The following is a 14752-nucleotide window of genomic DNA, read 5'->3' on the forward strand; positions in this document are numbered from 1 at the left end:
TTAATGAAAGTTTTAAATTCCCAGGATTTTTCTTTAAGAATCAAAGTTTGAAAAGTCAATGTGACATCTCGGACTTGTATTCGGGTCGAATATGAGTTCGGGGTGTTACACTTTCACTAAAAGAACACCATTGTTGTCTTTTATAAACATAATGCTACCTAGATCATTTTTCCTATTCTCTCTGGATTTTGCAAGCCTGAAGATGCCTTTTTGTCCTTCCTTGGTGTCTAATCTCTTGTACATTTCCTCGTATGCCTTATCCTTTACTTGAGCCACTGTTTTCTTGGCTTCTCGCTTTGCCTCCTTGTATCTTTGTTTAGCTCTCGATCTTTCTTCGCCGTCATTGCATTGTAGCAACTCCTTGAAGCAAGTTTGCTTTGTTTTCACCTTAGTTTGGACTTCGTCGTTCCACCACAACGATTCTTTATGTTCCTTGACCTTTCCTGTCGACAACCCAATGGCGTTTTTGCCCACCTCTCTGATGGAATTTGCCATATTTTTCCACCTCTGTTTGCATGCACATTTGCTTAATATTTTGCTTCAAACCACATTCTTGAATTGCCTTTCCCTTTGCAGGCCTTTTGCCAGATATTGGATTACTTGGAACCCTCATAGTTTGTGCGTAAATCCTCCCTTTCAGTTGCTAATGGCTCATTTGGAAGACTACAGAATATGGAACTAGCATTACTCTCTCCTAAATAAAGGGTTTTAGAGGGTATTCTGATTTAAGACCTTCGAGGAGCACTTAACGGATCTGATTCTGGGTGTTCATCATGCTCCTTGGACTTCATAATATTACTAGCGCCTACATGGAAGAAAAACGCTATCCAGGTGACAAGAAATAACCACAATTTCTGATCACACTATGAAATAACATGTAACCAGATCCTATAAAAGTTGAGTCTTTCCATTTCGTTTCCTTATAATCTGGACCCTAAAAAGAATTAGCAAACCCAAGTAAAGAGAGAATAAATTGGGGCACCTGCACTGCTGCCTCAGAACAGTACAGCAGGAACAAGTTAAAGATAGACCAATTCACCTGATACTACAACAATACGCATCAATCACCTAAGAAAGAGACGTGTCAGAAGTACTGCATATTTGCATAATGATAACAATATCTTAAAGCTGAGGAGGTACTTGGGCTCAACTGAAAACCAGTCTAGTTGTTGAATAAGTGCACACAAATCTATATACCTTGCCTCCCACGTAGAGAAATTATTTATTTATATAATTTTCTACTCTTAACACTAAGGTCATTCAGGTCACAACTTAAAATTCATGACTTTAAAACATTCAAATATTTAATCTCCTTCAGAGAAATCAAATGTCATAAAGCTGAAACAGTGTTATCATCATCATCGTCATGCATAAATTATTAACGTTCTGAATTAATTTAATGAAAAATCGATTGGTTTATTTATAATAACCGTTTCGTTTCGAAGACACATGCAATTCCTCTTCTCCTTCTTCCTCAACGTCGTCGTCGTCGGCTTCCTTATCGGAGCTTTTGACGCTTTATCGGCTAGTGGAAATGCGGCTGGGGTTGACAGATGCATTGCGTCGGTATGCGGCTTTTTTAACGGAGTCTTGATCTCTATTCATCTTTTTCCATTTGGATTGCCGATCATATGGGAATCTAATTGTTTCTTCTCCACGCGCTTCTCTTAGAGCGTGCTCCAGGGGTTAGTAATTGGGCTCCAGATCCAATTCGGGCCATAATTTTGTATTGTGAAGTAAACGAATTTTTGTTTAGAGAAAACTTTCGAGTTAATTCAACAGTAAGTCCACAAACTATACTGTCTTTTAGAGTCACACATACACATTATTATTTTTATTGAATTAAGTACTTAACTTATAATTCTGAAATCACTTTTGATCTTTTAATTCTTTCATTAATATGATATAGTACAATTAAAAAATATCATATGATACTATCAAAATTATCACATGATAAAAATATAAAATTAAAAAGCATTTATATTATTTAAAATATTTGAATGGTATCAATTGTTTAATTATTTGGTTTTTATATTTTAAAACATGCTTCAAATAATATTTGAACACTTCTTATAAAATTATTTTTTTATCAAATAATAATTATTTAAAATATATATTTATATCTTTCAACATATCTTAAGAAGTTAATTATTGGAGATCAAATACAAAATCCTTAAAAAATGATATATTTTGTAACAATTTTACGTACTTATAATATCAGGACTTGTATATACATTTTACCAATATTCTGGGCTCTCATTGAACCATAGGTGAATTAGTCAATCCAGTCCAATATTTTGAGCAAGAGGTGATAACTGAACAAGGCAGAGTAGGGAAGTAACCCAATATATTAGGGTGACATAATCGAGGGTGAGGGCAGTGGGTAGCCCAAAATCTGAAAACGCCGAACAGAGCAGGGAGAGACTTGAGAGAATGGGGAAGACGCTTGGACCGACAGGGGAATTCTTCAAGAGGAGGGACGAGTGGAGGAAGCATCCGATGCTCGGCAATCAGCTCCGCCACGCAACCCCTGGGCTAGGCATCGCCCTCGTCGCCTTTGGCATTTATCTGGTCGGGGAACAGGTCTACAATAGGGTTTATGCTCCTTCCTCCTCTCACAATCATCAGCAACAATCTTCTTCTCACTCTCATTGAGATCAGGTCTTTCCTTCTCCTGTCTTTCATTAATACTTTGAGATTCAGATCATTTCTGTTTTGTAATCAAAACTGATATCCAGGTTTTTGTTTTTATGCTTTTCATGAAAGGTATAGAATTTTTCAATTTCCACATTCGGTTGTGAAAGAAAATTAAATTTCTCATAATTGGGTTCCTTTCAATTTTAAGAATTTCAAATCTTGAATTGATTTTGCTACTTATTTTAAAATTTTAGGGCATTAGGATATGGGAAATATGTGAAACTGGTTTTATGGTTTGGAAACTTTGGAAATATGGTTTGGTAAAGGCTAATCATGCCAATCCCTTTGCTTTTTCCCCCTATCACCGTTAACTTAGAGAACGACTTTGATGCTTACGTTTTGGGAGTGGTTTTGGAATCTGAATAGGGGAATTCAAAGCTGTAACGGGTTGTTTGTTGCAAGTATTACTTCTACTAACGTTGTATCATTTGCATAAGCTTTATTGACTCCATTGAAGGCATTGACTCCAAGCTTGTTCTCTAAAGCCACAACTATTTTCCCCCGTGTTGTTTGAAATTGCTGTTTAATCCATATTCCATAGATGGCTGATCTGAGATATCTGTTAGTTTCCTGTAAAGTTGATTACCAGTTAGTATAAGAGTGAGATTGTTATCATCCTGATTAAAAAGTGTTAATTAAACATAAGCCTGTCCAACTTACAACAAAAACTCATCTTCATCCCTGACCTTACAATATTTTCACTAGTTGCAATTTTCATCTTCTACATTAAGTAGATGAATGAATGTTATCTTGCCATTAAAAACTTTTATTTGGCATGGGTGAAAATACATTGTCACCATGTAGCAGAAACCCTTTTATTTTGTTTAGTATTTTAAGTGTAAATTATCGTATCTGCTATTGTTTATGTTTTCATATTTGGTCTTTAAATTTGTTACAATTTTCTTCTCAGAATTATATTAATTTGTTACATGTAGAGCTGAATAAAGGGACATTTGAAACACTCTGAAGAAGTCCAGAGCGAGCTAGAATTGATGTTAAATGGAAATTGGAGCCAAAAATAACTGGGCTTTAGATTTTGTTAGACCTCTAGCCATAATGTCCAAGTTTAATTTGTTTAAAGGACTATTTATACTAGTGTTATGGCAGCTGTTGATAGTAGTGGTTTTGTACAAATACTCACTTCCTTGTCTAAGCCATTCAAAGTAATTGGAAGATCACATGCCAGTCACACGACCACTTAATTAAACATAAGCATAATTGCTAACCATTAACGAAAATATAACATAGAACTTGGAGAAAGGCATATCAAGATAACCAATTTAGGAATGCTACGCTTCACCAAGTAACTATTTAGATTCCAATACTTAATATGTACCTAAAACAATTTACCTTTTCAAAGATATGATAAAAGATTTTAGGTTTTTAATATATTAAAGTTTAAGTTCTCTAGGGTAAGGTGATACCTGTAAAAGGTTGTGTTCATAGGTCGTAGGAGAAAATGGAATGGGGAAAAATGATCGTGATAATCCTGTTGATAGTTTGGTTTCTTTTATTTTCTTTCCATATTTTGTTATATTTCTAAGATGTACGTTGGTTGATATTGTATGTAATTGGGTATTATTTATGATATTCTTTCAGGATTGCGGTATTAGCAAATTTTATTTGATTTCTTAGAAATATTTGTTTTGAAAGTAATTGGCAGATGCTGACATTAATTTCAAATCTGCAAATATTTTTCACAAACAGCACAAAGTTTTAATGTAGCATCATCCAAATATATATAAGATTAGCTTCCCATAAAATACTCCCCACGAAACTTCTATTTTCCGAGAGCTTATTTCATGAAACAAATAGAGCCTAATAACGTAGAAAATTTAATGTGCAAAGGCTAGCATTCTCTCTTGCTGCGGCTTTTATTCTTGTGCTTTGTCTAAATTTCTATCAAAAGCACATCAAGTAAGTTATTAGCTTTTATGAATGTTTTGTTTAGAGGCATCTAATTTTACATGTTTATCTCTTTCTGTCAAGGCCTTGAATTTTTTTTTTATAAAAAAAATGGCATTTGCTAGTTTGGTGATGCATGCGAAAGATACTATAAATGCTCTATTCTCTTGAGTTTTGCTGATACACTTGGTCTGCAAACTGATTTTCATCAGATAGTCAATGTTGCAGGTGTGGATGCTCAATGGGAAGAACATAGTTTGGACATTGCCATGTTTCAGTTTCCGTCTGTAGTTTGCTGTAATAAGCTTCGTACTCGTACTGACATAAAACGGACTTGCTTCAAGTTTGATTATTGAACCTTGTACTGGAGCTATTCTCTATAATCTTTATATGTTTCCTGTTCATGTTGTTATGTTCAAATGTGGATACATTTTTTAAAATTCTCATTAAAGGTTTTTGAAAACTTTAAATAAATCATTTTAAATAGTTTTGTCAAGATTTATTACTTTAGCCTATGCAGTGTTTTGCTTTGTTAACTAGTTTATACCCGATGTTAAGTTGTTCAAGGCATTTCAACAGATCCTAAATATGTATGGATACAAAATAATTTATGTTTAGGTATAACGTCATGAGTAAATGTTGAAAAAATAATATGACAAAAGATACATATGCATGACTCGGCGAATGATTGAATCAAATTTATATTAAATAAAATATTAATGCCAAAATTTATTTAAATACATATGTAAATTAAATTTATTAATTAAGTGGGCTAGATTGACTCCAAGTCAAATTGGATTAAATTAATTTGAGCCAATTCAATTTTTTTCAAACAAAAAACATCGATGAAAGATGTAAAAACTGATATATATGTGGAATCGATGTTATTTATCATTTTATTGCTTGATCCATAATTTGCATATCTGTAGTTTCGAGTTCTAGTATTTGCTTTTCCTTTTGTCCATAGCCCTCGTCGTGTATAAGACGTTGAATAGACGCTACACATGATAATAATTTTTTTTATTTTTTATTTTATATTTTTAATACTTAATGTTTGAATTGATCCTTACATATATTTTTTCCTCACTTTACTTTTGGTTGAAGGTATCACACAACACATTCTAAATTGCTAATAGACGCGATGTGCTCACTTTTTAAGGGCATTGGTAATGGTAAAGACTGATATGGAATAGTAGTATGTTTTAAGAACAATTTCATATAGTCGATCATATTCCTGAGTTTCCGCAAGTTCTGTTGGTATTAAATCTACCGGAGAATTGTATATACCAAAATCAATCGTAATCCATACTACAAACATTGCAGAACCAGCAATGGTTACGTTTATTTCTTATACCCAAGCCTAGAACTTGGCAAACTGTATTGAAACTCAACTACCCAACGAATCAGGCGTTTCTTTCTCAGGAAAAAAAAAAGACGAAACAACGTGCAATTGACCACATTGTACATAGCTGCTCCAATGGTCACAAAACCAAACCATGTGAGAAATTATTGTGCTAAGTAGTTCATTTGCTACTAGCAAAAAATTCAAGTCCATCCTCCAAATTTAAGCTGCTTTTGCTTTCTTGCAGTAATTTTCTAGCCAATCCATTGTAACACTTTTTGGCCTTTCGAGGGGCAATCCTAGTGCTCGGTCCCATATAAGCTGAACCAACAGAAAACAACATATTTGAACTCAACACATCATCTGGTGATTCACACAAATGCAGATGAAATATTGCAGGAGAAACAAACCTGTGAACAAATTCCAATACTCCTTGATACACCAAAAAGAACGGTATAGTATCTGCACACGGAGTTATAAAAAAAATATTAAGAATTACTAGATCACAACAACTATTCATGCTTCCCCCAAAAAATGAACAGTAATAAATGTCCATGCTATATGACAGAAAAGCTTCAAATGGTACCTTGCTTCGGTCAAACCAAAATAGTTCAGCAGCACTCCACTGTGTGCATCAACATTTGGCCAGGGGTTTTTAACCTACAAGCATCCCAAGATTACAAATGCAAGCTTTGAATTCCAATTTAACAAGATAGAAACAATGTATCGATTAGCTAACTTATTCACAATGAAGTGGTCAGTTTAGTTGCCAAATAATATCCTAATATTCAATGAAACAATATAAAATTTATAATAAATTGGTAATTTTGATATAAGAAAAAAGAAAGAGAGAGAGAGATGAGTTATACAAATGAAAAGCACAAACTTAAAAACATACAAATTAAATAGGTCAAATCATAAGTTTACTTGAAGAACCCGTGTCCAACAACGGATATGGGTATGGAGGTATGATCAAAATTATAGATGACTTTTTTTTTTTTTGATAATGGCCTCATTAAAAACCTCCGTCATACCCTACATGTTATAATATAAACATAACATGAAGGGCATAGGAAGAAGGAAAAGGGTGCCTAACTTTTATTAATGAGAACCATAATACACCTCCACACCTACATGACTAACTACTAACAACATAACCTTTAAGCCACAACTGTGGATACATAACGCACCCTAATAACTCCCTTAAAAAACAGCCAAGATATAACACCTCTAACCACAATAGAAACCCAAAAATCAACCTATACCAGCTTTTGCTAATTCATCCGCTTCCCAATTTGCAGCTCTCGGAATATGCCTTGTAATAATACCCTTCATTTCCACACGAGTAGCTATATCCGTCACCAAGGATTTAAACAAAGGAGTACTAAGGTCCGGATTTTTAATCCACTTTAGAGCATTAGTCGAATCTGATTCCAAAATAATCCTCTGGCTTGGACTGTAACCAACTTCCTCATTAAGAATCAACCCTCTTTTGATCGCCAAAAGCTCTGCAAGTAAAGGAGGACCTCCCCCTACCTTCTCTGAAAACGACCCAAGCACCGAACCACTCCCATCCCTAATCAATCCACCAATTCCCCCCTTATCCCAACCTTTGACCATTGCACCATCAACATTTACTTTTAAAAAACCTTCCGGAGGAGGACTCCAACTAGAAGGAGGAGGATTCCTCTTATTCAAATTACCATTACAGTCTGCTAATTTTAAGTCCCCCATCAAGGAATCGAAAGGAAAATGGACATCCTTAAATGAAGTTCCAAACCACGAAACAATTCTGAACCTTGTAATGAAGAACAACAACGCAGAATCAACCTTCCCTTGCTGGAAAATCACCTCATTCCTACATTTCCAAACCGACCACAACACAGCCCTAGGGATAAACTTCCATATGAAAGATCTTGGAACTAACTCATCCCACGCAATTATAGATGACTTTATAAAAAAATCTGAACATATTCATGCCAAACACATACCCATACCTGAAACTCACCTGAGTTCAAGTAACATAGGCAATAATGACTATAATCCATGAGACCATGGGGATTCCTAGCTTTCCTTATCCGTTTTTCCCAATTTTACCATTTATTTCAAGTAATAAACCAAGCCAACAATGATTCCAGCTCCTATCCATTAACTATAGACTTACATGTCTTCTGAACTTTACCACTGCACTCAAAGCAGTTCTCGTGTGATGTGTTAAAACATGCAGGATATGCAAATACTTTGAAAGATTTCTGCTCAAAGAATGTAAATCAGAATTACCTTGCCTAACTCAGTAAGAATAGGAGGCACCACCTCATAAAGTTGTGAAACCTGCAATGATGAAAATTATGTCTCCTTAGCAATAAACTAGATGTGTAAACAGTCGCAGACAAATGACAATCATTAACATTCAATTATCAAGGCATAAGTGAGAACCAGCTTGAATAGGGGATCATCAGGCAAGTGCTTTAATGCAAACTCCCTCTGACACATGTATCTTGGATCAGTTTTACGCAGCACTCCATGACCAAATCCTGGGACAACCTGCAGACCGAAAGGACATTGAACTAAGCCGACATTAAAGATAATCTAATTGAGCTTCTAATAAGAACTGAAAGTAAAAAGTGCTATTGGTCATATGAAGGATGTTAAAAAACCCTTTTCACTGATCCAAAATCGAGGATCTCGAAAGGTAAAATGCTATCTTAGTACAACTTCAAGGAAAGCAGAAAAAGAGCTCAAAACACAGAAATTTCAAAGGCACCCACAAGATGCTTAAGAGCACTGAATCGCCTTACTTCTAAGGTAAATAAGAGTATTAGATCAGATGCAGCATGTTAGCGAGCCACATCAAGTATACAAGTGCTACACTCGTGGACAAGAGCAGGCTGGAAAATAATTTAGTTATATGATTTTTAGGAGTCTTTTACTTTAGGTGTTTTCTATGAAGTTATGTTTCCTGTCTTATGGGAGGCAGTTCCTCCACTTTAGATTTTGTTAGTTGTGTTTTCTACTTTTTAGGAGGGTGCTCCTCCACTCTTAGGATCAATTTATCATCTATATATAGGACATCAGAAATTAATAAAGAAAAGTTATGCTGGAGAATTCATTAAACACTTTGAGAACTTAGTCTCAAGAGATCATCAGGTTCCCTCCTTATAGCCTGAACAATTTGCAATCATAGGTCAAAAGAAGAACAACCCCTTGCTCCCTTCATCTTCACAGCCCATTCCCTTGTTAGATAGACCCATAGCTAGATCCAGTACAAGGGATCCTAACACAGCAACAAAAAATGATAATGATGGAATAGGAACGAAATTTACACATCTACCAAGTGTTTCTGATTTAAAATATCACCAGATGGACAGGTACTGTAGCAAATGTCTGAGTCAGAAGAATTTTCATAAATCATCTTTAAATTAAATCTTATATTCAAATAAACTTCAGACAATACCTTGCCACTATTCAGTGTTTTCCAGACATAGTTTTTAAGCTGGTCTTTGGATATGTTTTCTCCACACTCATCTACCACAGATTTGATCCAAAGTAACACTTCCTGCAATGAAAAATGTAGCAACTAGTCACCAGGATGCAGACTTGCCCATAATTTCAGATTCAAGCTCAGGAATATCAGTGATGATACATTAACCAAACTAAATGGGTAAAGACTAATATGATGGCAATAACCAGGAGGTGTCTATGCTGAAAGTTCATTGTTTTCGTCTAGGAAATTAGATGATTCCAAGCTGCAATAGTGGTTTTCCAAAGAGTAACAAATTTATAAAGTTTTGATTGCATTGGGAGTAGCAAGATACACAAACAATATGAACATTTGAAGCAAGACTAGCTGCTTCTGTGAGTAATGTAAGGACAGTAATTGCATGGAAAGCCCCTAGGAACAACAAGACTCCAAAGACTCCAATGTGGAAGGGGTTTGAGACAGAATGAACCCATCTACAAGAATTCAGGAAGTTCATGGATAATAAATATAACTATTATCTTCCCCTCAAGAACTTTTGACTGAGCTTTTAACTACTGCCTAAAAGACTGCGCAAAGTCTGACTCGCTTGAAATTTATAACCATTACAATCAGGTAAACACCAAATAAAAACTTAAGAAGTTATGGACAAAGTTCGCAAAATTAAGTTCTAAAAACAAAAAAGCATGTTTCTGTACACAAGACATAATATTTGCTGAAACCTAGTTATAGAAAAATTAAATCACAATAATGACAGGTAACTCAAAGTCTGAAAGATCTAATACCTGATTAGCCAGACCATGAAGTGGCCCGGCTAACCCATTCAGCGCAGCTGCAAACGAAAGATAAGGATCTGAAAGGGCACTACCAACCTGAATTCACATCATCAATTAAACAAATTAAAAAAAAAACAGAGCATTGGTCAGATAAGCATAAGCTTGAAAAATTATCAATGTGTTTGAGAGCTTAAAAAAAGACCTCGATATGACTATATGAGGTAGTAATAAACTGATAATCAGAGACACTAAAAAAGGTTATAACCATTTGCAACTTACCAAGTGGCCAGTATGGGCACTAACATTTCCACCTTCATGATCACTGAAGCACAAGATTGTAAACCACATCATTAAAGTGACACGTATTATTTGACCAAAGATGATGACAAATATGATAAATTAGAAGATGTCATAATGGTAAAAATTAAAAGTAAATACACAACTTAAATTGTGTATGACTATCCCATAAATAATATGTTCTATAGGAGATTAACAAAAACAAACCTATGGATGGTGACATAAAGCCTCATAAGCTCGTGCATTTGGGGACTACTAAATCCCAGCATGTGCGAAAAATTTCCTCCATAATCCAGCGAGTCATCCATGGGAATAAATTTTCCATCTTTATACATCCTTCAAAAATCAAAGGGAACATAATTTAAGAGACAACCTTATCAAACAAGGATTACAAGGAAATGCTGTCATAGTCAGATAGGTCACCCACACATTGATTCATAACATTGAAATAACAAGCTTATTGCGGGCCAGGCCAAAACCGAATTAAACTGAACGTCAGATCAACAGCCAATACATTGATGAAGGACCACTTTAGACTAGTATCTAATTTGGGCTAGATATTTAGTATTGCAAATTTACGTCCAAATGTTGCAACATCTGTGAATAAATTTGTTGGGTGTGTTTTTAACTGAGGTTTGGATTATTGAAATTTCTAGTATTCAGATTTCCTCCATTTGTTCTCTCAGGTTCAACTTGTTTCTCAAGTCATTCCTCTCTATTTCTTATCTCCCTAAAATTCCTAGATTCAACATTTCCTGCCTCTTTCACTCTTCTTGTTCTACATCACTCAAAAGTACACAAACTTATCTGCAAGATTTCAGAACTCTAAAAGAAAATTTCACAAACTAAAGTCAACCAACAACTTATCTGTACACTATAGACAAGGTATTCACTAACCTTCTATAAACATAAGAAGCCACCAATGGCACACGGGCAATCAAACTAAGAGCATCTTCATATGTTGGCTCCCAGTACCTGAAAGAAATATAATAAATAAAAGGATGCATGATCAGTAGAAAATTTAGTTATGGCATCATAATATAACTTCTTAGAAGGCCTTACTTTGTCTTTGAAATTCCTTTCTCATATGCTTTCTGAAATTCACTTTGAACCTGAAAGATTAAAGTTATTCAATGTAGATACATGCCTATGATTTTAATAATACAAACTTGAAATCAGTTACGCACTCTTTATGCCTACAGGTGCCACCATAGATTTAAAGCACTACATTTACACCCTGAAGATAAAGCTAGGATAAAGAAGTCTATCTCCTATAGAGTCTGTAACGTATAGGAGAAAGAGAATAATGGAAGGAAAGGAAGAAGATGATAGAACCATAAAAGCAAATATAGACATTTACCAGAGAAACTAAAAAAGATATACATAAAGATTATCCAGTTAATTCTCAGATGCTATATTGTTATTAGAAAGTGGTGTTTTCTGATTACCAAGAGATGAAAAAAGAGGACATCTAACCTAAAATGAAATTTGTGATTTAAAGAATACATGTAGGGATTTTCAAATATAAAATAGTTCAAACATAGGTAATGAGTTTTAAAATACTAAAATTGAATGCATTAAACCAACATGAGCTTGTGAACTTTTGAAGAACAACAGCTATTGTCAAAGGTCATCTTGTTCATCTCACCAAAGAAGATGATTAACAAGTTATCAAAAACAATAGGACTAAGGAATTGCAATTCCTCCAAGTTTATCTTATGTATGAAACTAAAGAACACATAACATCAACTTTTTTAACCTGGAGTGCCATAACACCAGTTGCAAATTGAGTCATTGGATGAGCTGAGACAGGTAGAGCATCAATGGCCTTGAACACGTAATCTATAACCAAAAAGAGAAATCCAAGAAAAGTAAGAATTGCACTGTTTGAGCCAAGAGAGAGGTAGGAATGGTTTAATGTTTACATCTGCAAAGAGTAGTGCAGAAGCTACAAACCTGGAACAACAGCACGGTCACGCAATTCCTGAGATAAAGCATCCACCTGAACTTTGCTTGGCACCTAAGGTAAAGGAGAAAAGGGGTACATCATCAACTGCTATAGGCCAAAACAGAATACCCTTTCATTACTAGAACCTCATGCACAATTGCACACCTTTCCAGTCAAAAGAAGCCATAAAAGACCCTCGGGCAAAGGTTCTCCATCAGGCTTTGCAGCCGGTAAAAGCTTTTGACACTCAGGAATTGACAAACCTCTAAAGCGAATTCCCTAAAAAAGGAAAATCGCCTTTTAGAACTATCAGATAAATGTTACTTTATGCTCCAGTAATTATTGCAACTATGTACAAAAATCTGCCCAAAACCCTGTTTCTGATGGTAAGTGAATGAACCATACCTCATCTGGGTCAAGTAACGAGGTTTCCCAAAGCAGCCCTGTCATTCCTCTCATTCCACCAATGACCTTTCAAACATGGTGCAGAAATCAGTTAATGAGAAACCCAAACATAATTACAAGTCACCCCTTCCAATGTCCGTCGAGCTATTTTAGTAGCTTGATGGTTATGAAGGGGTTTTTTAATGAGATCTCCAATTTTTATCAAAAAAAAAAAGTCACCCAAAAATTTCCAACTTTGAATCGAGAAACAAAACACAGACGAAATTTTCACTACTGCAACACTAGAAACATATATGATGTACCATATCAACAGTGATAGTCCCAAGTTGCACTTTTCCATGTTCTGCCCTAAGTTTCTTCAGGCGTTCCTGGAAAAATCAAGAAAGCATTTAGTGAAGGAAAATTTGAAACTGGCTATGATATATGATCATCGGAGGAATCACACAGATGACAGAATCCGTCAGCTGGAGAAAATTGGGATAAAGGATTGAAAGAAAACATTGAGAATCTTCAACAGCTTATCAATGGAGTAGCATGGATTAAAAAAAGGCAGTGCTGACTCAAATAGTAACTATATCTGCAGCATCTTAAAAGGACAAATGGAACTCCATTGAGATAAGCAAAACAGACCTGTTGTTCTGGAATCAATTCCTTTAACTGCGAATGAAGATCCTGCAATGTCTCCAAAGAAGTTAATTAACGAAAATAAGCAATGATGAATACAAGCAAAAGCTAAAAAGACCAAATGGGAAAAACATGAAGTAATTCAACCATTTTGAAGTCGAAATGTACAATTAAATAGTAAGGATAAGATTGTCACTGTTGGGCAAGGATTTAAATAGCAGCCACAACGTGCCACTGTGGCCACTGGCCACTATTACACGTTCTTGCCTCCTCTCATCACCAATAATTAAAAAAGTAGCAAGAGAATAGAAAAATAACTCACAATATCGGAAGAGGTTTGAGTTTGAAGCCATCTGACAGAGTTGCTGAGACTGGAATGCTGTTTCTGCAGCATAAAGAAATCCAATATATAAGAACTTAAGCACACTGCTTACTGTGAGAGAAAAATTACATGGCAAATCTCACAGTAGCATGAACTTACCACACGGGACGTTAGCCTAGATAGCGCTGATACACCCTTCAAAAACACCATCGCGGACTGCAAAAGAAAACAAATCAAAAATTAGAATAGAAAACTCCAGACCATACTCTTTCTTCTTCAGCTGTAGGATCTTCATTAGATTAGAGTACTACAAATTTTCGATTATTTGACAAACATATAAGAATCAATAATAACTAAACAAAACAATATATACAAAATAAAATGAATATACACTATCAAAAGACTTGATCTGCAAAATAAAAGAAGGAAACTGCCGGTAACTAATGCTACCCTCTCCAAAGATTTATTAATGGCAATGAGATCCCAAAACAACTCGGCGGCAGAAGAAACAGAGATGATACAGAATTAAATTATAATTAGACGACTTACAAAGAGTAAACAGAAAAAAAAATCAAACATAACGGCGAAATTAAATGATCCTGGATTAAGTTGCATAAGAAAATAAGCATACCGGTCTGAGAAGTACTGCGGAGGATGGAAAGTGGTGCACGCAGGTTTTGGAGTTCTATTTTCGCTTTACGTTGTGTACTGCAATTATGTGAATTTATTCGGGGTTTTATCAAATTCCGTTAGTACCCTTCTTTGTACTTCATCTTTAAAATACCTGCCCTGGATGCCAACTAGTCAATACTCAACGGCCATTTTCTCTTCTCTAGAATATTATTCTGATTGCCATCTTAAAAGTATATATATATATATATATATAAAGAATATTATTCTGATTGTACTTTTTTTAAATCAAATTTTATAATTATTTCATTAGTCGAATTTATATAGA

At 34.9% G+C, this 14752-nt stretch overlaps 2 protein-coding genes and 1 long non-coding RNA gene across 7 annotated transcripts; 1 reads left to right on the forward strand and 2 right to left on the reverse strand.

Annotated features, from left to right (window-relative positions):
* Positions 1-558: 558 nt before the first annotated feature.
* Positions 559-1526, reverse strand: LOC120190441. The gene is made up of 3 exons (XR_005522617.1): positions 1431-1526; positions 733-805; positions 559-663 (listed from the first exon to the last, which is right to left on the reverse strand). It is a non-coding gene; the product is annotated as an uncharacterized LOC120190441 (long non-coding RNA).
* An 834-nt stretch (positions 1527-2360) lies between these two features.
* LOC120190052 (NADH dehydrogenase [ubiquinone] 1 beta subcomplex subunit 3-B-like) lies at positions 2361-5006 on the forward strand. 3 transcript variants are annotated; one of them, XM_039193180.1, is made up of 2 exons: positions 2361-2661; positions 4815-5006. In XM_039193180.1, exon 1 carries the CDS (start codon positions 2434-2436, stop codon positions 2653-2655), a length of 222 nt encoding a protein of 73 aa, XP_039049111.1. In that variant the 5' UTR covers positions 2361-2433; the 3' UTR covers positions 2656-2661; positions 4815-5006. The 3 variants fall into 3 exon arrangements, with proteins under 3 accessions (XP_039049111.1, XP_039049110.1, XP_039049109.1); XM_039193179.1 differs by having other exon boundaries at positions 4819-5006; XM_039193178.1 differs by having other exon boundaries at positions 4831-5006.
* Positions 5007-6114: 1108 nt separating this feature from the next.
* LOC120190588 (citrate synthase, mitochondrial-like) lies at positions 6115-14508 on the reverse strand. 3 transcript variants are annotated; one of them, XM_039193631.1, is made up of 20 exons: positions 14426-14508; positions 13954-14010; positions 13795-13857; positions 13479-13520; positions 13151-13216; positions 12849-12914; positions 12609-12722; positions 12452-12515; positions 12255-12337; positions 11558-11607; positions 11393-11470; positions 10703-10831; positions 10478-10520; positions 10208-10294; positions 9399-9500; positions 8381-8488; positions 8225-8275; positions 6531-6604; positions 6355-6406; positions 6115-6265 (listed from the first exon to the last, which is right to left on the reverse strand). In XM_039193631.1, exons 2-20 carry the CDS (start codon positions 14002-14004, stop codon positions 6167-6169), a joined length of 1422 nt encoding a protein of 473 aa, XP_039049562.1. In that variant the 5' UTR covers positions 14005-14010; positions 14426-14508; the 3' UTR covers positions 6115-6166. The 3 variants fall into 3 exon arrangements, with proteins under 3 accessions (XP_039049562.1, XP_039049564.1, XP_039049563.1); XM_039193633.1 differs by lacking the exon at positions 14426-14508 and adding an exon at positions 14229-14313; XM_039193632.1 differs by lacking the exon at positions 14426-14508 and having other exon boundaries at positions 13954-14173.
* Between the last annotated feature and the right edge of the window lie 244 nt (positions 14509-14752).

The sequence above is a fragment of the Hibiscus syriacus genome, unplaced genomic scaffold, assembly GCF_006381635.1.
Source record: "Hibiscus syriacus cultivar Baekdansim isolate YM2019G1 unplaced genomic scaffold, ASM638163v2 tig00116962_pilon, whole genome shotgun sequence".
In the NCBI taxonomy this organism is placed as follows: Eukaryota; Viridiplantae; Streptophyta; class Magnoliopsida; order Malvales; family Malvaceae; genus Hibiscus; species Hibiscus syriacus.